A 25,172-nucleotide genomic window follows, 5' to 3' on the forward strand; every position below is an offset into this window, starting at 1 on the left:
CTACGGCGATATGACAATAGTCATTCAAATCCTAATCCTTTACCCATAAACAATCCGGCAAAGCTATTCCCATAACGCCAATTCGCTATTAACTAAACAATATCATTCACCAGACCACAGCCTGTATAGAATCATTCGCTGCCCAGCTACCCGATCTTCTGGGCTGCTCCTCATCTTCCTCATCATCGTCATCCACCAACTCTGTGTCCTCGGGGCCTAATGTTTCTTCACCGTCGGCTACCTCTTCGGCCTCTTCTTCGCCGTCGCTCTCCTCAGCTTCGTCGTCTCCTTCGCTTTCGCTATCGGCATCTTCTCCGCTGGACTCCGCTGACTGGTGCTCAAGGTTAGAGAACCTAAGTCCTGGGGGCACTTCATCATCGTAGTCGTCGGGTACGTCACTGAGGTCGCTCTCGTCATCGGCCGAGTCGTCAATACTACTGTCGGCCTTTTCTTCAGCGCCATGTTCTTCAGCATTCTCATCTTCAGCAGCCTCGTCATGCTCCTCATCTTGTTCATCTTCGTGCTCTTCATCATGCTCCTCTTCTCCATGATCTTCCTCATTCTCATCGCCAGCATCTTTCATATCCACATCAACGTCATGGCCAGCTTCACGCTGGAGCTGCGTATCGGCTCCCTCCTCCTCACTACCAGCATCGCTTGCACGTTGATTGGGCGTACGGCTGCCACGCTTGCCACTTGAAACGCTGCCCACACGACTCTTGCTTGACTTGGGTGCCTCCAGAGCTCTCACAACCGCTTGCTCAGCCTTTCGCAGTACGTCTGGCCGTCTAACGCCAGTTTTCCTGGGGCGTGGCGCAGCCTCTTGTTTCTCTGTCTCCATGGGAGTCGCTGTGCCTGTGATGCTCTCCTGTCCGTTGGGGGCATTGAGAATACTGGCGAGAGAGCTCGTGACTTTAGTCTCTGCCTGTGCCGCCTCGAGTTGAGCTGCAACCTCCTTGGCATGATGTCGCTCCTCCACAACTTTGCTGGGGTCTGGTCCAGGCAGAGTCTTAGCTATCTCGGAATAGATTCTAGAGTAGCAATCGTTAAGAAGGTCGTCGATAGGTGCCACTTTCATAAGATTAGCATTAAGCTTTTTCAGCTCGATTGTTTCTTTCATGCAGTTGAAAAGCGGAACATCAGCACCATCGCTTGCAGCCCAATCGGCAATCCTCTCGCCCACAACCTCGAACTCTTCGCTCGACAGTGCCTTGAACGCGTCATCAACGACAGGCGACACACTATAGCCCTGGCGCAGGAGCTTGAGGTAGGCCATGCAGCAAGATTGCCAGAGATCCGTGAAATGGTAAAAGTCGGCACCCTTCTTCCGGAGGCGTCTCAACAGCTGCTCCAAGTTACCCCGGTCGTTCATAATAACCAGCAACTTGGTCATAAAACGCACGTATTGTTCTGTGTATACATGATGACGACCGGGTCTCTCCGCATCACACTTCCATACGTTCATGACCATAGTCTTGGTAAACATGCTATCCCTGAGGATACCGAATGCAGCCTTCGCTTCCACGAGTCTATCGCCGCTTGGCGTTTCGGTGGCCTCTTCAAACAGGATCCTAGCGTGTCTGATGATGATACGATGTTGCCAATTAGCCTTATCCTTCTCCTTGAGCTTAGTAAGATTACGAATAATATATTCTTCCCAGTCTTCAGGATCTGAGAAGGAAGCAAAAAGATCATCAGGGTTGACTTCTAGGCCGAATGGCTGCGCGGATAAGATATCAGCAGCCTCCTTTGCCGGCACATCACCTCGCATCACCAACTTGTGGAGAATAGAGACGATCTTGTAGTGCGGTTCAAAAATGGGATCGGTGTTCCTCCCTCTTCGGGCATTGTGTGCTACCTGCACGGCTTTCTTAAGAGTGTCGATTAGCGTGCCTAAGCTGATCTTGGAGTACACATCCTTGACGTCGAGCTGATCATCGGGAGTCTGGTACATCTTCCAGTAACACTTGGAAAGCATATAAGGGTTCCTACTATTGTCAGATGCTGCATTGAACGTTGGGTAAAGCTCACTTACTTCCAGTTGTCTGGCTTGCGGTCCATGGCCATCCTGAAAAGTTTCGCCGCAAATTTCCAGACCTTGTACTCATTCATCTGGGAGTGCAGAATCCTCTTGAAAGTCCCTATGCCCATATCCTCGATGAAGTATCTCTCCTGATCAGAATGTTGAAATGGCTCCATGGCGAAAGGCTCTCGGCTTGATGCATACATCCTCATGGCAAACTTATGGTAAAGATCATGCAGAGGATCTCCATCGTGGGTTTCAATGTCCACATTACGAGAATGTGAAAGTGCGAGTGTGTAGCAATGGATTGCATTTCGCTGGAATTTAATTAGTTCGGGGCGCTCCTTGTTCATCTTGTCAGCAGTCCAGAGGACCGCCTCGTCCAGCTCGTAGTCAAAACACTCCGCCAGGCGGAACCAAGCATCCCATCTGTCTGCAGTGAATTGAAGTTGAAGCCGCAGGAAGGTCGCGCCGATGCGCAGATCGTCGGTTGCACCAGGGGTCTGACGACGATTCAACTCAACACCCTTGAACTTTGTCAATGCCATCATACCCAACAAGAAGAACCAACCATGTGTCGCAAGAACAGTCTCGGGGGTATTGACAGACACGGCGTCTACCGAAACATCCCCAATAAGGGCGCGGTACAAACGCAGGGGGTGGATTGGCTTTTTCAGATACTCGGTAAAGTTACGCAGGTTGTGATACATCTGCGGTGTTGACTTCGTCTGGCCAATTGTCTGCTGCATGTGATCAATCGTTGTCTTGAGGTCTGATTTGAGGAGGTCCTTCATGGGTATGCGGTTGGCAAGAATGCAAACTCTCTCCACGAGCTGCATAGTCTGCCGTTTCTCAAGTTTCTCAGGGGGACAAGCATGGTCCTGAACCTCCCAGACACCTGCACCAAGCTTGAGACCGTGCAAATCGTACAGAACCTGGCCAAGATAATCTTCCCAATTCTCAATATTCTTGAGTTTGAGAAGTTCAACGCGCATGACCTTGAGGAAGATCTTGTTTGAAGCCTTGCAGAATTTGCGAATGCCAATTACTTGATGGATGGCAGCGAGATAATCAGCAAGGTCGGTCTCAGGTCCGATGATACAGTTATCCTTATTAATGCCAGCCTTGAACATTGTATATTGGAGACACCATGCGCGTATCTGCATCTCCTTCAGCTTGTTCTTCAGTGATTGGAAAGCAGCTTTAGAGGCGGCATTTCCAGTCTTTTCCGGCTTGATACCGATTCGAACCTCATCCTCGCACAAACTTGCAACATGTAGTAAACAGTTGACTTTGGCAAGAGCAGCTGAGGTGGATCTGATGTGGGCATCATCAATAATTTCGAATGCTGTATTGTCGTTCAGCGCAGAACCGAGAGCTGTGATCAAAAGCTCGTCCAGTGACTTCAAAGTACGCATGAAAAGCAACCGTCGAGATTCAGGTGGGGTGTTGGTATAGGTATCGCCCTCCAGGTCTGATACGATCAGCTCAATACTCTTGAGGCAGCAAGAGAATTTCTTGGTTGAGTATTTGATAGCATCGTAGGCGTCCCCCAGACGTGACCACAGAAACAACCTAAGCTCTGTGCTGCTGTTGTGGAGGAACTTCCAGAGATCCTTCAGGCTTTGGCTTGCGCAATCAGACATGGACTTCTTTTGCTTCTCGTTGGAGCTTGCGTCGTCGCTTTCAACGCTTCCGTCAGTATCACCACTACTATCATCACTGCTATTGTCACTGCTGTCGCTGTCTTCACCTGACTCGGAAGCTATTTCTTGGTTGGGAGCGCACACTGTAGATGGGTTGAGAACAGGCTCCAGTGTGTCAATGACAAAGACTGGATCGTCCATGTTATCTTGGAATAGTCCAAGAAAAAAGTCCATTGTCGTTAATTTTGAAATCTCACGATCAGCAGCAGCAGGAGAAATTGTCGGCATAACCACATTGTTGGGAAGTGAGACGGCAGGGACGTTCTCATCTGCAAGGTGGTCACGTAAAGATGTCCACATAAGGAGGATGTGTTCGCGTAGGGGCTGTTCCGCGTGTGAAGACACAAGAACTGAAGCCCATAAGAAACGTGCTATGAGAGGATCGTTTGCTGGCCGGTCTACCAGTCGAAGGTAAGCTGAGGCAACGTCAAGCCACCGTCCCAGCCGATATTTGGTGTCCATTCGAGTCGCATAATCCACAACGCTACTAGGGTTGGTGATAAGTTCATAGATGTCGACATGAAGTTCGAAAAGCATAGGTACGATAGTCTCCAAATCTGCTAACCTCTCAGCGGAGCCAGCAGCGAAGTCCATCTCCTCAGCGATCTTCCGGTACAGCGCAGAGTCGACTTTGTTGAGCATCTGAACCACGGATAGCTTCATTTTATCCGACCACTTCGCTGTCGCATAGCTTTGACTAACAGCTCTGACCCATTCATAAGCAACATCTTCGGTTGTCATCCACGACCTGCAGCCTGCCATCTTTTTGGCAAAGGATCTCAGACCTTGTTTTTCGTTGAAAGAGGGCATCGAAGGCTGATCTTGCGAGCCCGTTTTAGCGTGCTCTAGGAAAGAAGATGGTCCGAGACTGGCTTGTTCATTCTTGTGTAGGAAGACCTTAGCAACCTCGTCACGGAAATTAACAATGACACTACTCAGGTCGCATGCAGCAAGATTTGTAATTTTTCCAGGCCGGTCCTCAGTGGCGCATGAGTCAATGAGCTCAGTGATGAAATCAAAGGTTGATTTATCCTCTACACCCAGGTGTTCCAAGACGCTCTTTGTCATTTGGAAGAGGTTTTGATCAGCTCCTTGATAGGGCTGTAGTTGATTAGCAATTAAAGTGTTGGGGTCTGTCGTTTCCTCAGCTTGGAGAGTCTCTCTTCGTCGAACTCGCTTGCTGCGTTTCTCCGTCGCATTTTCTTCTTCTGCACCATCTGGCAGTCCTGCTGCAGATTGCGATCGTTTTCTAGCTGATGCTCCATTCGACTCTTTCTGGGATTGGTCCGCAGCTTTCTGGCTATCTTCGGTCGCTTCGGACCCTGCCTTTTGCTCTTTCGGGGTGGTATCATTCTCTGGTGATTTCTCTGTTTCAGTAGGCTTTGGAACTACGACCTCGATTTCCGACGCAACGCTGTCGATTTCGTTTGGAGGTGTATCTATTGGAACATCTTCCAGGCTACTTTCAATAATTCCGTCGCATGCATCAAAAGCTTCAGCTGTAGTCTCGAGGCAGTTGATGAGCTTCGCTCCAAGTTCAGCCCAAGATGACACAGATTTTGGCTCCGCAATGCTAGAGTCATCTGCGTCGCCCATTTCCGTATCTTCTTGTGTCTGGTCCTCTGTAGCAGAAACCTTCGGTGGTATCAATGATTTGGTCGGGTCGGGAAGAAAGGGAATGGGATCCAAGTGTCGCTTGAGGAGCGCAGGCATCTTTTTCTTGAGCCATGGCGCCATGATTGGATGCGACAAAGCCATATCGTCGCTGAGGAGCTTCAATTGATCTTTCAACTGTTCACCTGCCATTCCCTCTGCCAACGATGGAGGGTCGAGTTCCATTACAGCAGGATCGTCGTCCAACTCAATCGCAGCCTCAAGGCAATACCGCTTAATGCGGTTGCTGTTGATTGCGCCAGCGAAACGAGCAGTCTTTCTCCAGAGCTCTGGATCTGATGGATCTTGATCCAGTGCAGTCATCCAACTATCCAACACCTTGTGTCCATCATAGTGGTATTCCAGTCGGGCTTTTTCCTTCCATGTTGTGTCTGAAGTCGATGCGTCCTTAAATTTATCGACAAAGAATTGGCCATAGTTTTTGTATGATAAGTAGAGTGCCTGGGCCAGACTTGCTGCTACACCATCTGCTCCTCCAGCGTCCACATCTAATCCCCCATCTGTGAGAGAGGGGTCCAAGTTGGATACGTCTGGTTGACCGTCTGCTTGTCGCTCTGCTCGTTCGTAGTCGGTTTTCGCTTCCCGGTACTTGAAGATTTCGGATTTGAAGAGTTCGTTGTATGCGGATTCGGCGGCTTCGCGTGATCGAGGGCCTTGGGCATGGAGCTTCAATGCATGTTGAAAGCGCTTGAGAGCTTCGTCGACCTGGAGAATGTTATTACTCGTCCGTTTTTTGAGATACCGTACAGTAAACTCACATGAATCTCCTTGGTGGTGTCGATTTGCTCATCGATATTATCCTCCGGCTCGAGGTTTATTGCTTGGAATGCCGGCTATCACACATTAGTACAGATTCATTGTAGGATGTCGACAATTTACCATATTGGCGGTCGCAATGCTCTCGAAGCGACGGCCGACATTCGTATTTGTAGTAAAGAGAACTGTCTAACTCTGTCTGAATGATTTGACGTTAGGAGTGAGTTTGGAGACACTTCACTTTCTTGGCATCAATCTAATTAATGAAAGCGCGTTCTCAGACGCGGATCAATTCAGCCCCATTTAGCCACATGTTTGATGGAGCTGTTCCTGAGCAGGGATGTGGCGGTGTTTAGCTGCCCAGACCCGCATAACCCAGGGCAGTTTAGAGTACGTACATCCTGAACTGTACCTAGAGCTCCCTATCAAGGCCAGATCTTAGGGAGGGACCAGCTTCCTTTGTCTTTGGCATCTTACTCGAAACAAGGGACCCCTCAACTGGTCTCGACTGTTTCTCTCCCTACACATCACGCGAGGCCAATTCTGACGGCTCTCATCTGATATTCAACCCCGATCCTCAATAGCGATCACAAGGAGCTCGCCATTATGGTCGCGCCAGCAGTTCCCGAGTAAGGCGCAACACTACCGAGATGCTTGGCATCCACATAGCTAATCTGGGACCAGAATTACCGAGGAGATTCTCCACGAGTCGATTGACGCCCGAACCGAATCTCTCGCTGGCCTTCGAGAACTTGGCCCTCCCGATCTTGTTCATCTTCTCAAGCACGGCGTCCGAAACCCAGCCAAGCAGGTACACGACCTCGATCGGCGCAAGGGAGATAAATAGCTGACTTGTCCAGACTGGCGTCTACCACCATGTCACTGGTGTCGACGCATCTTCATCAGCTAGTCTAGCAGCGTATATCAATACTTTGACCTACAAAGAGTCGGGGCCAAATGCGACAAACAAGATTGTTGAAGGTGTCTTCTGGTACGTCATAACTCTTCTGCTTTGGTATAGAATTGCGGAGGCTGACCTTTGACACAGCTGTTACAATGCCTTTTCACGACTTGATATGCGTGTGCATGTATCGATTCCCGGAACCGTAGAAAGTTACTGCGTCGACGAGCGAGGCGAGAAGCGAAAGGCTTCGGAGGATCTCTGGCTGGAGACGTACCTCTGCAGCGTTCTTCGAGCGTACTCTTACGCAGACGATGGCAGTGGCGACACAATTCGAAAGATTATGGGCGTTCGAAGATTCAACCCTGTTACAAACACTGAAACCGAGCATCGTTTCCTTCATGCCGCAGAACAACTCTTTTTCAGGGGGTGGCAACTTGGTTCTGATTCGGTTGTTCAGGTGCCTACTAACGTATCTAACCACCTGACAACTGGCCTTCTAAAGTATCTTGAAACCACCGGTCGATATGCCTCTGGAATCAATCTCTTTGAGAAGCTCCGAACGCAGAGTGTTGAGGTTTCATCTCTGCTGGCGAAGGTGATGTTCATGGGCCATGAGGAGGTTGCTGGCGTCAGAACGCTACACCAGTCTTTGCAGGAAACCCCTATGGATTATGTCATGCTTGATACTCAAGCTGAGTTTCTCTTGAGCAAGGCCAAGAGTGCAGCTGCTCCTGAACTCAAGGAGGAGAGGCTCAAGTTATCACTGGGTTGTGCGGATCGAGCGACAGTTGCCGCCCCGACTGAGTTCAGCACATGGGCCAGACTAGCTCAGGTCTATGTGGCTATGGAGGATTGGGACAATGCGCTTACCATTCTCAACTCATGCCCCATGTTCACCTATCAAGACAAGGATACCCCATTGATGCCAGAGCCAAAGGAAGTCATCCTGCCAACTCTCCCTGAAACTCGCCTTGACGAGATTGACAGTGAGCCTGAGTCGCGATACTCGGAACAGGTCGACCCCAGTTTGCTCAACCTGCGGGCCGCATCCTACAGAGGCACATTCAAGAAGGCGTATGAGATCCTGACCGAGATGACTGCAAAGATTGGCTGGGACCAACTCCTGAAGATCCGCAGTAATGTGTTCGTTATGGAGGACGAGTATCGTACAGAGAAACAGGAATCTTCTCACCCGGGTGCCTCGAAACGGACTCCAAGTACTGATGGTCTGCGCGGTACACCCGATCAAACTGTCAACCGGGACAATGAGACTGAGGGCGAAAACTCGGTGAAGCCAGCTGAGGAGGTATCTGAAGTAGAGGCCGACACCGACGCCGGTGTTGACGCTCCTGCCACCAACGGCAACGGTGAGCAGAGCAAGATTGAGAAGCCATCAAATGTTATCGATGCAGGAGAGGCAAAGACAGATCCTGAGGTAAGCTTTGTTGACATCATCTCTCGAACTAGCTAACAATTGCAGACCACCAAGAGTGACGAGAATCTGTCGAAGCTCAACACCAAACGCCTTTGTGAACGCTGGTTGGATAGCCTTTTCATGGTTCTGTATGAAGATCTTCGTGTTTACACAATCTGGCGCACTCAGATGGCTCAGTACCGCGCCCAGCAGATGCAGTACAAGAAGTCAGCGGAAGAGTGGGAGATTCTAGGCTCTCTCGCCGAGCGCCTCCAGCACATGGACGAAGCGGTCGAGGCGTATCGTGCATGCCTTTCCATCCGCTTCAGTCCCAAGGCCCTGGCAGGAATCCTACGTGTCTTTGAGAAGACTAAAAGCACACGAGAGACAGTAGCTTCCGTCATCCGATTAGTAACATGGCAGTACCGATGGTACAGCGAGTTCAGTCCCGAGCTCCTGCACACGATACGTACTCTGATTGAGGATGAGGGAGCAGTCAAGGTCCGAAGCATCATCCAGGCGACAAGCTTGCCTCAGAATGTGCTGGACCTGACACATCACTATGCTGCGCTATGCGCGACATTCAGAAGCAGCGGTACTGATGGTTAGTATCGAGCGTTATGATTTGTTTCAATGGTGTATTTGTCGTAGGTATGGTTAGATATACAACGGTGGATATGTGGTGTAGCGGAGCAACTTAATTCAATGAAAGTCTCTCTCTTGGAGAGTCAAAAGCTGATGTTTGAGAGTTTCTGTTCTGATGTTGATTTATTCAATACGTCGAAGCGATGTGGTCCATTGGTGCAAGCAAACAACCTTGATAAAACATGATAGACATAGTATACATACAATCAGATCAGCAAATGGCTATCAGTCAATTCTTTCAGTATTGCCTGCAACCGACTGCAGCTATCCATTCACTGTGTCTTTTCTCTCTTGCTGGTGTAAGTTCATGCAGTTGCTTTCTTGACAGCCCTTTAAGCTCTCTTTTCTTATCCTAGCCGCCCATAGACGTACGTACCTACATGATGAGATAGTCCGCATACTCAAGCTAGCACGTTTGACATTGAATGGTAGAGCCCTCCTGAAACTCAATCAATTGCTTCTGTATGTTTTTGCTTTTTCCTGAAAGTATGAAGTCTTGGCCTACCGCAAATAAATTGCTTTCTGTTTCCTACCGTTTCATCATGGTTCTGCCCCACACAAGCTGTTGTGATACACGCCCCCAAACCTCAGGGTATTAGAAAAATTGACTGCCGGAAGCATAAGGGACGAAATTAATAGGTCACTTTATGCTTTTTAAAGTATACATCTTAGACGACTTATTTTTATACCTCAAGTTTGTTTGTACAACAAATAAACTGCCTGTTTGGGTAGAACCTAACCAAACAGATTGAGTGTTCAACTTGATTGCATGATATCAGCACCTTTTTCAACATTTGTCTTTTGCTACTGCAAGTGGTACGTCCACGGGTTGCTGTTGCTGTTGCTGTTACTGTTGATGTTGATATTGATGTTGCTGCTGCCTCCAGCTTCTTAATGCTCCAATACCCCACTATCGTCATACCCCTTCCACTCTCCAATCCCAACTTTCAACATCCATCTGACATCAAACAAGCTCTTCTTATCATCAGTCTATTGCACTCGTATCCATCGACCATCATCAGCATCGTGGTTCAATAGCACATCAATAAATTGCATATTTCCAAGGACGAAAGAGCTACAGACGTCATCCATCTTCACTTTCTTACTTGTTACTACACCTTCACAATGGCCAAGCGCATCACCAAGGTAAGTCTTTCATTCTTGTTCATGTTGCTCCCCTCCGTCATCTAACCATTTGCTCCCTCTCAGGAATTTGCCGAAATTTCTCAAGATCCCCCTGAGGGCTACTCCGTGGCTCTGCCTCCCAACGATACTATCCATACCTGGCACGTTACCTTGTCGGCGCCCCCCTCGACCGTCTATCACCCAGGCAAATTCGGCATCCTCCTCAACCTTCCCACCGATTACCCCTTCAAGCCCCCGGTCGTCAAGTTTGTCACCCCCATCTACCACCCCAATGTGACAAACGATAATCTCGGCAACATCTGCCTGGGTCTCCTGAAGCCGGATGCCTGGAAGCCTAGCACCAAGCTCTACGCCGTCTTGGAGGCGCTTCGCAATCTCCTGGAAGAGCCCCAGCTCGATAGCCCTCTTGAAGATCGCATTGCGCAGCAATACCAGACCGACCGGGCCGCGTTTGACCAAGCGGTGAAGCAGCATGTCCAAAAATACGCCCTGGAGCCGCCTACTTTCTCTCCTGCTGCTTAGAGGAGCAGTGACATTGTGGAAAGTGATGGCAGTTCGGACTCGAGCTCTTCGGAATCGAACTATTTGAGCTCGGACGATTTGGGCTCGGACTATGCGGCGAACAACAAAGATGTATCGAGCGCAAATGGGAGCATTTTCAGTGGCAAGACCATCACGGCTGAAGATGGGGCTTGTGGTGAGCCTCAGGGCTGGACAGAATGATGAGCGAGCTCTTAAGCTCTTACCCAAATTCGTGGTATAAAAGTACATAGGTGTTAGGGTGTCAAATGAAACATTGTATCACATGCAGGTTGCGCACGTTTGAAGGTCGTATAATTATCTTTCATTCCATTAGGGTATCAAAAGTATCCCCCAAATCTACTCCTCGGCAGGTTTTAACCAGTTCGTACGTAATTTTTCCTCGCCCTTCTATATGAAAACCAAGCACCACCAGGACCTTTTGCCGGTCCTTGCAACCTTGCCGTGTCTCTTGTGTAGGAGGCCACTCGCCTCTAGCAAAAGTGCTTTTGGGGTATGGTGGTGCGTTTTGTCTTATCGCAATGCAGCCGTAAACCATCGTCATTAAATAAAAACAATGTTCCTTTTTTGGTACCATTCCATCCTGTACATTCCAGCCGTACCAACGCTGATCCCTCCTCGCTCCTTGAAGACGTACATAGTGAACAAACAACTCCCCATCGTTAGGGGCAGTTGAAGAATAATGAAAATGAAAATGAGAAAAGAAAGTTTGGTGTTGAAACAGAATAAAGGAGAAAAATGCAGACACAATGCGGGCTAAATCGATAAATAGACCATGCCTTCCATTGAAACGCCGTTCCATGATAAAAATTCGGCGGCTTCCACCACCGTGTTGGTGTGGGCCAATGTGTGCCGAAATAAGAAAGTAGCTGAATAGTAAATGAGATGTTGAAGGAGTGTTCTGTTGTGGGTGTAAGAGATGAGAGTTTGTGAGGTATGTTGTTAAACGTGGCTTGGATGTCTTAGTTCCCTAGTTGTTCCATGTCTTGCCTTGGCGGACTCTATCCAATTGTGCCTTGGCTCGACGTTGCTGACGTTTCTCGTCAATCTGGACCTGGCTCAGATGTCCGAAGCCATTCCGTCGCTTGAAACAAGCCTCCATAAGAGCGTTGGCGTCGATGAGACGGCGTGGCATCGATTGCACGACGCCAAACATTTCCATGGGATCACCCACAGATCGGATCTCGTTCTCTCCTAGCTTGAAGATGGCCAGTGCGATGCGGAAAAGAGTCTTGGAGCCTTCGTAGAAGAACACATCCCATACGCGGAGGGTGGTTTCGATGGGTAGTGTTCCAATGAAGCAGCTCATAAACCAGGCTGTCATGCAAAGCGTGATTGGTGGGAGTCTGTCGGTGGGCGTTGACATGCGTGCCAGTTCCTTGCGACGGGAACGAGTAAGACGAATCGACTTGCTTGTTGCAGGTCGGGAGTTGGGATCAGCCTCGAGCTCTCCACCAACCTTGTCCCAGACGGCAGGCATAGAAGTGCGCATCTCAGTCATGAGCACTCCCAAATCAATCTTGGAACCCTCAAGACTCATCTCATGAGTACCGGGAAGATAAATACGCGTAATGACATTGAGTAGCCAAAAGCATTGTTCCTCAGTGTCAACAAAAAGCAACAGAAGACCAGCCAAAAAGTTCAGACTTTGGCAGTAGCCAATGCGAGGATTGTATACAGCGAATGCGTGAAGTACACGGCGAAGAGAGGTAATGATAGATGTCTCACCCTCGACGTTTGGAGGACCCGGGCTGGAGCTGCGAGTGGAATCCGTCATTGTCGACTCTCTAGCGCTACTTGACGACGTCGTGTCCATCCCGCCGGGAGGCTTAAACTTAATGTTGTCGGGGAATGTGCGATGTAGATCTCGCTCGATAGCCTCAGCATCAACGTCCTTAGCTCGCTTAGCTGTGAGTTTATCGTAGAGACCCGAGTGCTTGGCCAGAATAGCTGGTCCGCCAGCATAGTAGAACCAAGCGGCACCGCGCCATTCTGGAGGAATCCCCTTGCGAACAAATCGTTTCGTCTTTGCGTTAGGAGCGGGAAACCGGTTCGGGTGGTCTGTCATCAGGGCATTGTCCTTTAGATACTGGTTCCACTTCTTTCGTCGACGAGCGAGGTACTCAGTGTATCCAGCATTCCAGGTGTCATACTGCTGTCGCGTCACGTACTGATTTTCCTTCTTGAAACCGTATCGATCACGAGCGCCAGGATCTTCCGGCTCAACTGGCTCAGGCACAGCGACTGGGGGAGGTGGAGAAACTGGCTTAGGTTTGAGGTCAGCCTCGGGGGCCGCTCTCGGTTCAGGCGCTGGCTCTGAGGCGTATTCAGAGTTATTCCTTGACTCGGGAGTTTCGGGTCGATCTTTTACTTCAAACACGGGTGCCAGGGTGGAGCCAGGTGGTGAGAGAGGTACAGCAAATGACCCTGAGCGCGCAGTGTCGGATTCAATAAGGGAAAGAGGTTTTTGGGATTTGACGGAAGGCTCTGAGTCTAAAGACTTGACGGAGTCTCGCTTTTCGGGGATTTCGCAACTGTAGTTTTCAACAACGTGCTTTTCGGCGATGTGAGGAACGGAGGATGTAAAGGCTGGAGATGTGAAGATCATCTTGGACATTCGAATTTCCATGTCAAGCGTTGAGGACTCGGCGACCTGCTCTTCAGGAAAATCCTCATCGTCGTCAACTCTGGCGCTTCGTCGTGGTCCCATGTCGGATGCTGATGATACCGGTCGATCGTTGATAGTGTTCTTGTTGGAGTAGTTCACCTCTTCGTCGTCTGTGTCAAAACCTTGCTCGTACATGCCCATAACATCCTCAAGACTCGGCTCGTCGTTTTCAGCGTCAGGCTCGTTGTGTGTGTTCGCCTCGCGCTCCGTGCTTTCTGGGCCAGCGTATAGTGAACCAACAGAGCTGTCCTTTGTGAGGACACTGCTTCGCTCGGTAACAGCGGTGCCGGGACCAGTTGTGTCTGTGAATTGAGAGCGGAAGCTCGAGCGCGATTCTTCACCACTCATCCACGGGGCTATGACGGGGCTTGGCGAAGCTGAGCCGCCGTTGTAGTTTAAAGGAGGTCGCGCTGACGATGTCGCACCAGCAGCAGTCCGAATGCGAGGTGCTCTTGGATCGTAAAAGTCGTTCCCAGGAGGAGAAAGTGCCGATTGATATGTAGAAGAGGATTGACAAGAAGATACCGAAGGGCCACGAGGTCGTTGAGGAGCAGGCCAAAGGGGATGTTGGGAAGATGTATTGAACTCTGAGTACTGGTCGGCGGAATTGAAACCGGGGTTCGTTGTTGCGGTCCCTGGGGCGTTTTGGGCGGGTCGTGGCTTAGTCGCGTCGGTGATTGGTTGGCGGATACTTTGCTTCCGCGGCCGCGAGAAGTTCTCCACGGCGGGTGGCAGGGTGTCGTAGGCGCGAAGGTCAGCCAGTGACGATTTGGATGTCAGAAATGTCGGAGATGTGTTTCGGGAGTCAACAGGAGTGCTCGCTGCAGTATCGTAGCTCAGAGGCGATGGAGAGTGGGGCGAATCGAATGGAGATGCAGCTCTTTGCGATATTGATTGTCCGGGCATGAATTTGGAAGGGTTGGTGATGGAATCCCATCTTGGCGAAATCGGCAAAGGAGGTAAATGTGACAAGGACTCGTCTGAAGGTTGTCTAACATGTCGGTACATGGCGCCGAAAGGCTTGAGCTGCATTCGAGGCGATGCCAGCGGCGACATCATTGGTGAAGTCATGGGTGAAGCATAAGGTGATGCATCAGCTGTTGAAGTTCCCGGCATAAGGCTGTTCTCGCTGTCCCGTTGGCGATTACCATAAAAGGCAAATTTTGTTCGGGTTGCATTTGGCGAACCCGGAGCGTCGGGTACGGAGATGGCGAGAGGTGACATGGTGTGATGTACTTTTTGTGGTCGGAGGACTCGATTTGTTTCGATTACTGCTGCTGGGCGCCAGAGACTGGCAAAAACTTTGGTCGCCCAGCGGGCAGGAGTATAACGGCTTGCAAAATGAAGGTTTGTTCTGAATCAGAGGGTATCAAAGGTCGTTGTCGTCGTTTCGTTGCGTGACGTTCAATTTGTCACTCTGCCTGATCTGCTGTTGCCTCCTTCCTGCAAGGTGAGCCAAAGGTAGCAGCACAAAGTTGTGGAGTTGAAAAAGTTGATTTTGTCAAAACGTAGCAACAGCTCTTGGCCATCGCTGTCGGATCTAGAACAGAGGATAGGATTTGCGACTGGAATTTGGCCAAAGTCGAGCCAGAGCGAATGTAGTATCGATAGAACTTAAAAGGATCGGCGAATCGTGATCGAGAGTCGAGTATTGATTGTTTCAAGTCGAAGTCGAGCTGCACTACCAGAAAAAAGAAAGAAGTCGCTCCGCTTCAGTCAAAAGCAAAGTTATCTAACCAAGAAGTCGGTCGGTAGTTGGTCGGTGTAGAAGAAGACAAGCGAGAATAGTCGGTCTCGAGAATGGGTTTCCGGTGTGGTAAAGTAGTAGGTAGGTATGTAAAATGATGGGGCACAGTCGAGACCCCACGGGCGGTTGAAGAATTGACGCCGAATCTCGTCTCAGACAGACAAGACAACCAGCCGGCGTCCGAGAAGGTGAGTTGATGATGGGAACAAATGATGGCTTCAGCCTGTGCTTGGAAGAGAACGAAAAAAGTTCGCAGCACTTACGCAAAGAAGCACCTTGCGCGCAAGCGTTGACTCTTTTGACTGAGAACTGGGACTGGGACGGGGAAGCCGGATTGGCAGGGCGGGTAGAACGAATTTCAATAACCAGGATGTTCTCGCAGCCCGGGCCAGAAAAGTACCGGGGTATCGTCGCCTACCAGGGGAGCTCGGGCGCTGCTGTAAGATGAATCCGTCTCTAGAGGGAGACGATGTACTCCCCAAATGAGTTATAGAACCGATGAATCGGAGGGTGCAATCGATCACAAACTTGGAAAGCTGACAGGCTAAAAAAGAGAGAAGCCTGAGCTTGAACTTGAACTTTTTCGGTGGTGTTGGTGATGCGCTGAAGCTCGCTTGATAGTAAGGAGAAAAAAACTCTTGGACGCGGTTGACAGCCCGGCCTCAATTGATCCCACCTCAGGGACTAGAAATGAGACAAGGGAGAGCGACTGAAGAGCCACAGGAACTGAACTGTCTAGGGGGTTTGGCGGGCAGGAAACTAAGACCTGAACTGAAGCTCAGTATACGGAAAACAAATGGATAGCCTCAGAGCGGGTCTAATGTGGAGGAAAGTGATTGAATTATTTTGTCTCTTTAGGCAGATGTGCTATCAAGGAACCCCAAAGACTGGGCTGTTGCAGGTGGCGCGGGGAAAAGAAGAAATGAGACGAGACCCCAACCAAAACCAAGACCAAGATACACCAAGGCTAAGAATTTAGTGATACAAAAAAGCACGTCAAAAAAAGAAGATGTCCAATGTCCTCGAGATCCTACCAAAGGGGTCAAGAGGCTGACAAAAAGGATACAACATGTTCGGTTCAATACAGGGACTATACATACAAACGAGGCCTGCCAAAGATGGGTGATGGTTACAGTGCATGTAACCTTTAGGTGCTAATGTGCCTCGTGGCTTTCAACGTCCCCAGCAGGCGGCGTCTTTTCCGTTTGGCTGTTTGTCACTTCCAGTCTTTCTTGAATCTCGGGAAAAACCAGTCGGCCCAGACAGAACTGCGAGACCAACTTTTGCAACGCGATTGGCCGAATGAAGTCCCCTGGGGAAGCAAATGCTGGGTCCCGTCTTTTTTCAGCTGGTGATGGCTCTTTTTGCACGCTAAATTCTTGGTTTAGAGGGGGGGCCGTTGTTGAGTCAGTTAACACCAGAACCAAGTAGCAGGGGGTCCAGGTGCCTAGATAAATCAGTGCAACAGTAATTGCTATGATGGGGAAAAGGAAAGAAAATTACGAAAATATAGATCCAGGTAACAGTTATTATAGAGCCTGACTAGAGATGGCGCAGGTGAATGCGGTGGTAGATGGGTATCTCGTCAATATGCTTATTCCATGGTGTTGCGATCTTGAGGGAATAATACAGGGGTTTGGTAAAGTCTAACTGTGCCTTACACGATGGTAGTCTCAGTCCAAGGACGGACGGATGTTTGGAACAAGGGAGGAGAGGCGAGTCTCCAGATGAATTACTCTTAGCAGCTGGCCATCGGCACGGGATGCTAAGCCGTGAGACAAGTTTATCCCTAATGTGTGTGATGAATCTCGCAAAAGGGTAAAAGATCAACAGATGAGCCCAAAACATTGCCATCACTTCTCACTTTAGGTAGGTAGTACAAGTCGAAATCTCATATGTACGCTATGATGGTCAACGACGATAGTATTGACTGTGACCCAAAAGCCTAAAGGTATCTTGTCAAGTTAGATCATCCAACCAACACAATTACAACATCATCCCTTTGGTTCGTCTCATTCCTTATTGGGCTTTTATGTGACCTTCCCCTCTCGAATATGGGATGCAAATTAAACCTGCCCCTCACGCCAATACTGTTCTGTCCGTCATATCACAGTCCTATGTGTTTCACGGCTGACTGTTGGTCCTATGTGTTACAGTGCCACCATCTCAACAGTCGACACCTGAGACTGGACGAAAGTGGTTCTCGCCGAGAAAGAAAAAGAAAAAGAAAAATTCCTCAGACGACCCTGATATTACCCATTCTACTTGATCGCGTAGAGTGTTGAGAGTGTCAGTCCGTTCTCGCTAATGAGTAGCCCACGCTCATACTCCGGCAAAGGGGGAGTCATAGTTCAAAAAGGCGCTGCACCGTCTGTACGGGTTCCTCCCGTCAACGTTAACGTCCCTCTATCGTTTCCCAAAACAATACAAGCGGCACCGCGGCCTGTTCGTTGGGCGCCCGACTGGTGTATCTACCCACATCGGGTAAACATGTCCCCTCTGCTAAGACTTTGCTGAATAGACAGACGGTGCGCGCTTCAAGACCCTCCAGGCGCTGCAAAAGTCAACCCACCAGTTAATGGCGTCAAGAGACAGATTGTTAGTGGAGAAGACAGGCGAAATAGCCAGTTAGATTCATTTTGTTCCTGGATCTTACTGTGGCTGTTGTACCTGCAGGGACATGGTTGCAACCCTGTTTCCTACCAGGTCTCTTTTCATTCTTTTTTTTTACTATGTATTCGCATGCACAATTTAGCCATTGAACCAATGATTTGGAAATTAACAAAAAGCATTTCCGCTCAGCTGCATTGACTACGTCGATGAACGAACAGGAGAGACGTGCACTGGCGAACTTCCAAGGCACAAAAAGAAACATGTTTACCATTAGTAATTACACATTGGCTCGCATCCATGACCCCAGTAAACTTTGGTTAGCTGCTCCGAGAACACAGGACGGACTCTAGTGCCGTGTTGTGTTGCATAGCGTCTCTGACGCATCGCAATATCAAGAACTGCGAATAGATCACAAATCTCGATTTACGATGCTAATGCCTTGTTACTATTGTCCCAGCGATTCAATTTCGATTTTATGCGGAGTGGAAAGGGACGATCACCCAGGCAGGGCAGGGCAGGGCAGGATTCGGCATCCTTGTTGTTGTTATTCCGGTGAAAAGCTTCTGGTTGACTTCGAATTCTGGTGATCTACAGAGAATCGAGATGACATGCAGGGATTATGTAACCGTCAACTCGTTTCGACTCGCTTCAGTCCCCGTGGTCATTTCGTTGTCGGTAATAGTTTTTGATGCCTTGAATTATTCGGTGATTCTTTACATACAGACTATCCACTCTATTCTCGTTAATACGTAGTCAGGGGAAAAGTGACCTCACAGGCGCACCAAGTGCCGTCAGACGAAAAGAAAAAACTCAACCGCGTTTACAAAACTCCATCTCTGCGCTTTAGTGCATGTGATAAGCAGCCACTCACGCAGTGGCACGGAACACGGTCTCTAAACAATTACAATTACTCCGTAGTTGAGTGCTACATCGTAAGAAGGAGCAAATTTGAAAAGCAAATATTATTGTTCAGTTGGGAGGCCTATGAGCAGAGATGTGAAATAATTAGTCCAACAGGTAGGCAACCAGCATGTGTCTCTCTGTCTTTCTGGAAACTTGGTGAAGAACAAGTTAGTCTTGTCTTTCCCCCGCTTTTTGGTGGGAACCCTGCCATGAGTTGGATGGGTCCCTTGGAAGGACGGACTGTTAAGCACAAGGCGTTCAGTGACAAATGCTTAGCCGAAGGAGGCTTACTGGGAGATGATGCTGACGACGAGTTGGCTCAGTGTGAGCGTTGAATTAATTACAGGATCGTGAGGCTTAGACTTGGACGAGAACTCGTCACTATTGCGTGTATGTAGGTAGAACGAATTCGTGATATTGACTTTCACATTCCTTCCAGAGACATGCGTAAATAGCATGTGAGGCTAGTTAATTAACTGCACATGCTATATATGCATGTTTCTAAGATTCATGGGGTCCCTAGGCTCATCTCGGTAGGTGGCCATCTTAGCTATGCCCGCTCCGAGCAGCTGGGCCGGTGATATATCCCCGTCGTCATTAATAATAACAGTCGCCTAGGGAAAGTGACATGTTTGTTTGTATTCGAATAATACCAACAGACGCCACTGCGCGTTATAGCTTATGACTTTTGGTTAAGGCATAATTGATACCATGGGCACGTCCATTCAATACACGCTAGCAATCCAGCCTGATGGCGCCTCGTTCAATAGAAGACAGTCAGTCTCATCCCATTTTCGCCATCAAGCCCAAAGCTATTTCGCGTTGCGAGAAACGGTTCCCGGCTTGGCTGCGTGAATATCGTAGACAGTGTCTGGACTCGAGTTGGCTTGTAAAGGGTCATGGCCGAAAGACAGGGTTTTTCGGCTTCAGTTCCAGCCGAGATAATTCGCCCAGGAACGCCGTCTGTTTCATACATCTTGGAAAGCAAGCAATTCGCCGATAAAGGGTCTTCTTGATACATTTCCACTCATGACAGGATCTTCAGCGGTGGCTTGGGTGTATCACCGGTATTGGAACTTCCAAGCATCGTCATTTCTCTCCCTTAATACCTACTCCAGTATACAATATACCGGGGTCAGACCTTGCATAGATAATTTATTGTGATTTGGAAGAGCTACGATACTTTCTTTTCGGCGTCTCCATGGCGACTCGGTACGATTTGTTTTGTTTATCAGTATAAATAAAGGTAGACCTTGTTGACGTCAAAAACATGTTACAAGAAGCTCCGAATCAAGGGCGAACGGAAAGACGGGAAGCAAAGTAGGGAGGAATAAGACATTGAGGTCTGAGACTGTCCGTGTCTATGTTTCGATCTCGATTGACCTTTTTCCCGCCCTTTTTTTCGGTTGACGCATTAAACAATCTTAATACTCTTTTTTGGGTGTGATATTAGGATTGTTAATTGCTGTCGCCCAGCCAGCGAGGATAGTGGAATTGACCACATGGCTGAGGTTTCAAGCGAGGCAGACTCGATTTCGAGCAACGCCATTGGATATCGCGTCACGTTGATAGATGGTATGCACACGATTTATGAAGTAAACCAGTAAACAAGCTGGAATAAACAAATACTTATAGCATTAAAAAAAAGAAACATTTTCGTTCGACGTCGCGAATCCATCATGAATTTTGACGGGATCTACCCTAGACTGAGATGCTGATGACATACATCTCCACGTGACTGAATTGACTTCCTGAGTTTCCTCCTCACAGACAGTCTACAGTGACAGACAGGCTCACAATCACATCACCACGCATCAATGACGCCAGTCCTGATTGTGTTGGTTAACTTTGTTCAAATCGGATGATTCAATCTCCGACTTTGGTTCGGCCAAGAGACGGGACATTTCCGTCTCACTTGAAGCAAACAACAAAACAACGGAGAAACTTGTACCGTCTTCCGCTCCATCTTCAGGTTCAGCTGTAGTCTCCAGCCTCCAGTCTAAATGAGGGGCCCGAGCTCCTCTTACCCCTACCACTCCCCTCAAGCTCCTCTTTCTTGAGGGAGAAGTGACATGTTACAGAGCTATCTGCAGCTCCGTTCGTCCTTGTTTCGAAAGCTGATAAGAGTTCGTATATCTGCTTTCTTACATGGGGCATTCATCACAAACAATTGGCTCAATCGTTACTGCAATGAACCTACCAACGATAGCACACAAAAGGTCCCAACTTCCGGTGATTACTTGAGTTTCCGAGACACTTCCAACCAACTTTGGGATACAATGTGAAAGTCCTACGTCACATATTCTGGGGACTGGGCGTAATAGTAGTTGCTTGCCCAGCCCCTCGAGTGCCCGCGTTCCCAGTTTGATATACCACCTACTGTACTGTATGTCAGACTGAGCTACTTCCCCGCTCTCTGTTCCCTTCTCCGTCGTTCTCTATGCCTGGTCCCTTTCATGTACGTACTTGAATGAAAAAGCCGGGAAAGGAAACCCCAAAGTCAAAGTATTAGATGCTTTCCAGGTACATGTACCTTTAGCCAGGACTATTTCTGCATCTTGATTGGACAGAAACCACTTCCGGTCCATTGCGCGTCTTTCTTTGGCTTCTGTACGGCTCTGATCGACCTGCCCTGAAGGATGTGGTTCGCAAAGGAGCTTGTTGACCTGCCTTGCAGCTCGCAACGCAGCTTACCTCGGGGAAGCTTGTCCACACCAAAAGCTGGGCCGCCCAATCCGTCCTTGGATGGCAAGCTCGTGGGACTGTACCTCGACTTGTCGCAGGCCTTCCTTGCATCTCATTTCCATGTATTCGCTACTTGGCTTCTGTTAGGTATTGATATACCACCACTATACAATCATGGAGTGTATCCAGTGATGGGATGACTACGACATCCGCAATTGGCTGGGTTGGACTCGGCAGCTCTCACACAAGCTCTCTGCCTCTCTATCGTTGTCGCGGTCATTGTTACTGTCGCCCTCCAGCTCCTCACGCGTAGTCTCTCTCCCACCCTCTCCTCTGCCCATTCCCGCTCCCCTAGCCTTCCTCTGTCTCTCTCCTCTCTTCCGTTCTATTCTTGTTTTGCTTTGCCTAGCTCTATCTATCTCGTGCTATACCTTGACCAACCTTTAAAACCCTCTCTCGCCCCTGAGAGAAGCGCCTTGGTTCTTTAGACTTGTCAATCGCATCTTAAAAGACTCCAATACACCATAATCGCCATGTCCCGCAAGAGAAAGCAAGACGAAGAGGAGGAGCTCGTCTCTCTCCCTGAAGACTCCGATGCTGAGGAGGAGGAAGAGTAAGTGCTATTCGCTTTCTTACATGTTGTTTTTTGTGATTTGTTCGCGGTTGCCAATTACCCAATCGCACGTTTGTTGGCTGCGCAGCTGGCGCGATTCGTTGCGCAGCTTACCAAGTATGCGCGCGCGCATCTGATGTCGCATGCCATACATTGAGGGGCGCCTCGACGCGATGCGATTCAACGCATGACACCCATTCATACGCTCCATTCGCAATTATCTCTGATCGCATTGCGATTATTTCCCGCTTGTATGGTCTCGCTTTTTGCGATACGGACCGACATCTATTCATGATTGTCATGTTGTCGCGATGACGTTGGGCTGACATCAAGGGAATAGGTACGTCTCGACCGCAGACGAAGAGGAACAAAGTGAAGAAGACGAAGACGTTGAGGAGGAAGAGGAGGATGACGATGACGAAGATAAAGAGGCCGAAGCAAAGGGTAAGTCCTCAATGTGTAGATGTACTTGGGCGGTCAGGCATGCAGCATCGACACTCGTGCATTGTATCTGATCTAGCCCATCTACACATTTCCGACCAAGTTTCGGACCCTCAGTATCTCATAAAGAGCCGAATGCTGACAATATCATTCAGTCGAGCCTCCTGTAAAGAAGCGCAAGACAGTCGAGGCGGACGACCAAGAACTCAATGGCGACGCTAAGGACGATGAGGAAGAAGAGGAAGAGGAGGAGGCAGAGAACGACGACGAGGAGGATGCCGAGGGTGATGATGAGGCAGCTGATGTTCCTGCTCCAGCCAAAGAGACCGTCAAGGCTGCCGAGGCGCCTGCTGCCACCGAGACTCCAGAGTCCAAGGCGGTTACGGCCGGTGGTGACGAGTAATACTGAAGAGGTAGCTTATCTGTCGTATAGTAATTCGTTCTTTGTATTCGATTCATCCATAAATATTCAGACCGTCGCTTCGAGATTCTTTTGTGAGTGATCGAGTTATCGCCGTCATCCAGCTATGTCACCAGTTTGGTTACAGGACGAGCAGTCCATTGTGGTGTTGGGGGGAGGTAAATCACAGCTCGTCCATAAAGGGGGACATGTCAGGAAGTTCACTCTTACGTATCCCCTTTCCTTGACAGATCAGTCAACTCTTTTCATCAAAGCACGTGCAATACGGCATAATACGGAACAAGAGGAGATCTGGCCAAGACAGATCTTTATCGTTGATCTTGATCTACCCGCGCAGTGTCCACTTACCGATCAACCGAAACCACGTTTTAAGTACGTAGATGCTCTAAAATAACCTTAGAATAAACGTTTCTTTCTATCTGGGGGAGGACGAAAATAGGATGTCATGAAAAAAAAAAGCGCGCAGAAAGAACCCCTGCCATGGTGTTGTTATTGGTGCAGACGGTTTTCGTGACTCCGCAACGGGTAGGGCTGAGGGAAGGTTGAGGGTTTGACTGAGGGTCATGATGTTTATTCTTGGGGTTGAGATGAAAAGGGGGTGTTGTTGTAGAGGACGTATCTGCTTGGGGTTGTTTATGTCTGGTGGGAGACGTAGTGAAGGGAACTCGGGATGCTGCACTTGATATGGTAACTTGTCGACATGACATCTAAGTTAGAGCATGGCAGTTACACTGTCTGTACGGAGAGAAGGCGACTTTATTTCGATATGTTGACTGCCAGCCTAGAAGTCTACTGTGTCTGGTACAGAGACGTTGAAGGACTGAGATGTTCCATGGAAGCCAAGGAACACCACTACCAATGACAGAAGACAGTAGAGTCGTGAGGAGCCCCTTACCCCGGATTCTTTCATCTTCTGGAAACTAAATGAACAGACAAGGCAAGGTCAAAGCCGTTGCAGGGTGGTCTGATCTGATGCACGCCAATGCTCCTTACCACGCGTTCATCTGACAGAAAAGAGCAAAGCCAAGCCTGACCAGCAGGATCTAAACATGTACATGTACACAGTTAGTACAGCCGTGTTGAGCAGATTTAAATTCTTTCACAAACTTGACAGTGATGCCATGGTGATGTAGTCAATAATACTCTGGTTGACGCAATTCTTGATTCCTATTACCCAAGAAGAACAAGAGAAAAGAGAGAACCAACACGCACACACACAACAGCCGTGGATATGCCATACTATCCCAATAGGTAAAGGTGCAATCCTGTTAGGTCCTCGTGACTCAACCTGCTTCAAAAAACCACAGGGCGAAAAGTAATTCTAAACATGGCCTTTTGCCCATCGTCGATCTGTATCATCCTCGGCAACAGTCAGAGTATTCTTTCTGTAACTCAACATCTCACTCCCCACGGCCTCTTCCAAGGCAAACGAGATTGAGGTTAGTCAACGATACCCCATCTTACAGGGGTGAGGATCCACTGGGCGCTCTTTAGCTCTGGGGATAAACTCATACCACCCCCAAGTTTTCTTTAACTCTATAACTACATTTTGTTCTTTTGTAGTTTAAGCAGACGACAGGTCTTGGGTACGGGTGGGTTGATTATACTCTTTTCCCTCCTCGAGACTCAGTCAGTCAACCAGACTATATATCTACTTGGTAGGTTTACACGACACAACACAATCTTTACTCGGACTTATCAAGAACCTCAGACAATTCCTCTTACGTGGCTATTAGGTAGCCAAGTGCCCGGATTACTAACAGAATGCCCATCCTTGACAGGTGCCAAGCCCAGCTGGCTCTTGGCCATTGGCCTCCCGTGAACAAGACCTGACAGGCGTCTGAGTTTCTAGGTTTCCCTTCGCGGAATGCTTTACCGTACATACTGCTCCTTGACCTCATGCCATGTCCGTGTTTGTGCCTGTGGCCCTAAGTCCGAGCCCTCTAAGCGAAGGATAACTTAACTTTTGCAAACTTGTGATGCATCACATTGGTCCATGTCCCATACATATCCATGCCAGGTCCCCGTCCCCTCCGGTCACGGCTTCACAGTCCGTGTGTCACGGCTCTTGTAGTTGCGTTGCAGCAGGTGTCGTAATGCGAATCGCCGTTGGGCCGCGCCCTTTCTCAATTTCTTACAGTCTTCTTACTTTGGCACCCTCCCCCCCGCCAGGCTTGTTTTTCTTTGCTACACGACTCGTTGGATTCCTTATGCATGGAGGTGGTGGTAGTTTCGAGTAATTTGATCCTTGGCACTTCTATTTGGGCACCGGG

General features: G+C 49.0%; 5 protein-coding genes across 5 annotated transcripts; 3 read left to right on the plus strand and 2 right to left on the minus strand.

Annotated features, from left to right (window-relative positions):
- Positions 1–106: 106 nt before the first annotated feature.
- HIR3 (Histone transcription regulator 3) lies at positions 107–6,285 on the minus strand (the record flags this gene model as incomplete). Its single annotated transcript, XM_044850945.1, has 4 exons — positions 107–1,988; positions 2,036–6,108; positions 6,162–6,236; positions 6,283–6,285. 4 exons carry the CDS (start codon positions 6,283–6,285, stop codon positions 107–109), a joined length of 6,033 nt encoding a protein of 2,010 aa, XP_044709657.1.
- A 480-nt stretch (positions 6,286–6,765) lies between these two features.
- FPOAC1_006465 (uncharacterized protein) lies at positions 6,766–9,086 on the plus strand (the record flags this gene model as incomplete). Its single annotated transcript, XM_044850946.1, has 5 exons — positions 6,766–6,788; positions 6,844–6,970; positions 7,020–7,150; positions 7,208–8,498; positions 8,544–9,086. The coding sequence occupies 5 exons, from the start codon at positions 6,766–6,768 to the stop codon at positions 9,084–9,086; spliced, it is 2,115 nt and encodes a 704-aa protein (XP_044709658.1).
- A 1,161-nt stretch (positions 9,087–10,247) lies between these two features.
- Positions 10,248–10,790, plus strand: FPOAC1_006466 (uncharacterized protein; the record flags this gene model as incomplete). Its single annotated transcript, XM_044850947.1, has 2 exons — positions 10,248–10,268; positions 10,332–10,790. 2 exons carry the CDS (start codon positions 10,248–10,250, stop codon positions 10,788–10,790), a joined length of 480 nt encoding a protein of 159 aa, XP_044709659.1.
- Positions 10,791–11,778: 988 nt separating this feature from the next.
- FPOAC1_006467 (uncharacterized protein) lies at positions 11,779–14,700 on the minus strand (the record flags this gene model as incomplete). The annotated part of the gene is made up of 1 exon (XM_044850948.1): positions 11,779–14,700. One exon carries the CDS (start codon positions 14,698–14,700, stop codon positions 11,779–11,781), a length of 2,922 nt encoding a protein of 973 aa, XP_044709660.1.
- Positions 14,701–21,957: 7,257 nt separating this feature from the next.
- FPOAC1_006468 (uncharacterized protein) lies at positions 21,958–22,881 on the plus strand (the record flags this gene model as incomplete). The annotated part of the gene is made up of 3 exons (XM_044850949.1): positions 21,958–22,037; positions 22,378–22,481; positions 22,634–22,881. The coding sequence occupies 3 exons, from the start codon at positions 21,958–21,960 to the stop codon at positions 22,879–22,881; spliced, it is 432 nt and encodes a 143-aa protein (XP_044709661.1).
- Between the last annotated feature and the right edge of the window lie 2,291 nt (positions 22,882–25,172).

This window comes from Fusarium poae, chromosome 2 (genome assembly GCF_019609905.1).
Source record: "Fusarium poae strain DAOMC 252244 chromosome 2, whole genome shotgun sequence".
In the NCBI taxonomy this organism is placed as follows: Eukaryota; Fungi; Ascomycota; class Sordariomycetes; order Hypocreales; family Nectriaceae; genus Fusarium; species Fusarium poae.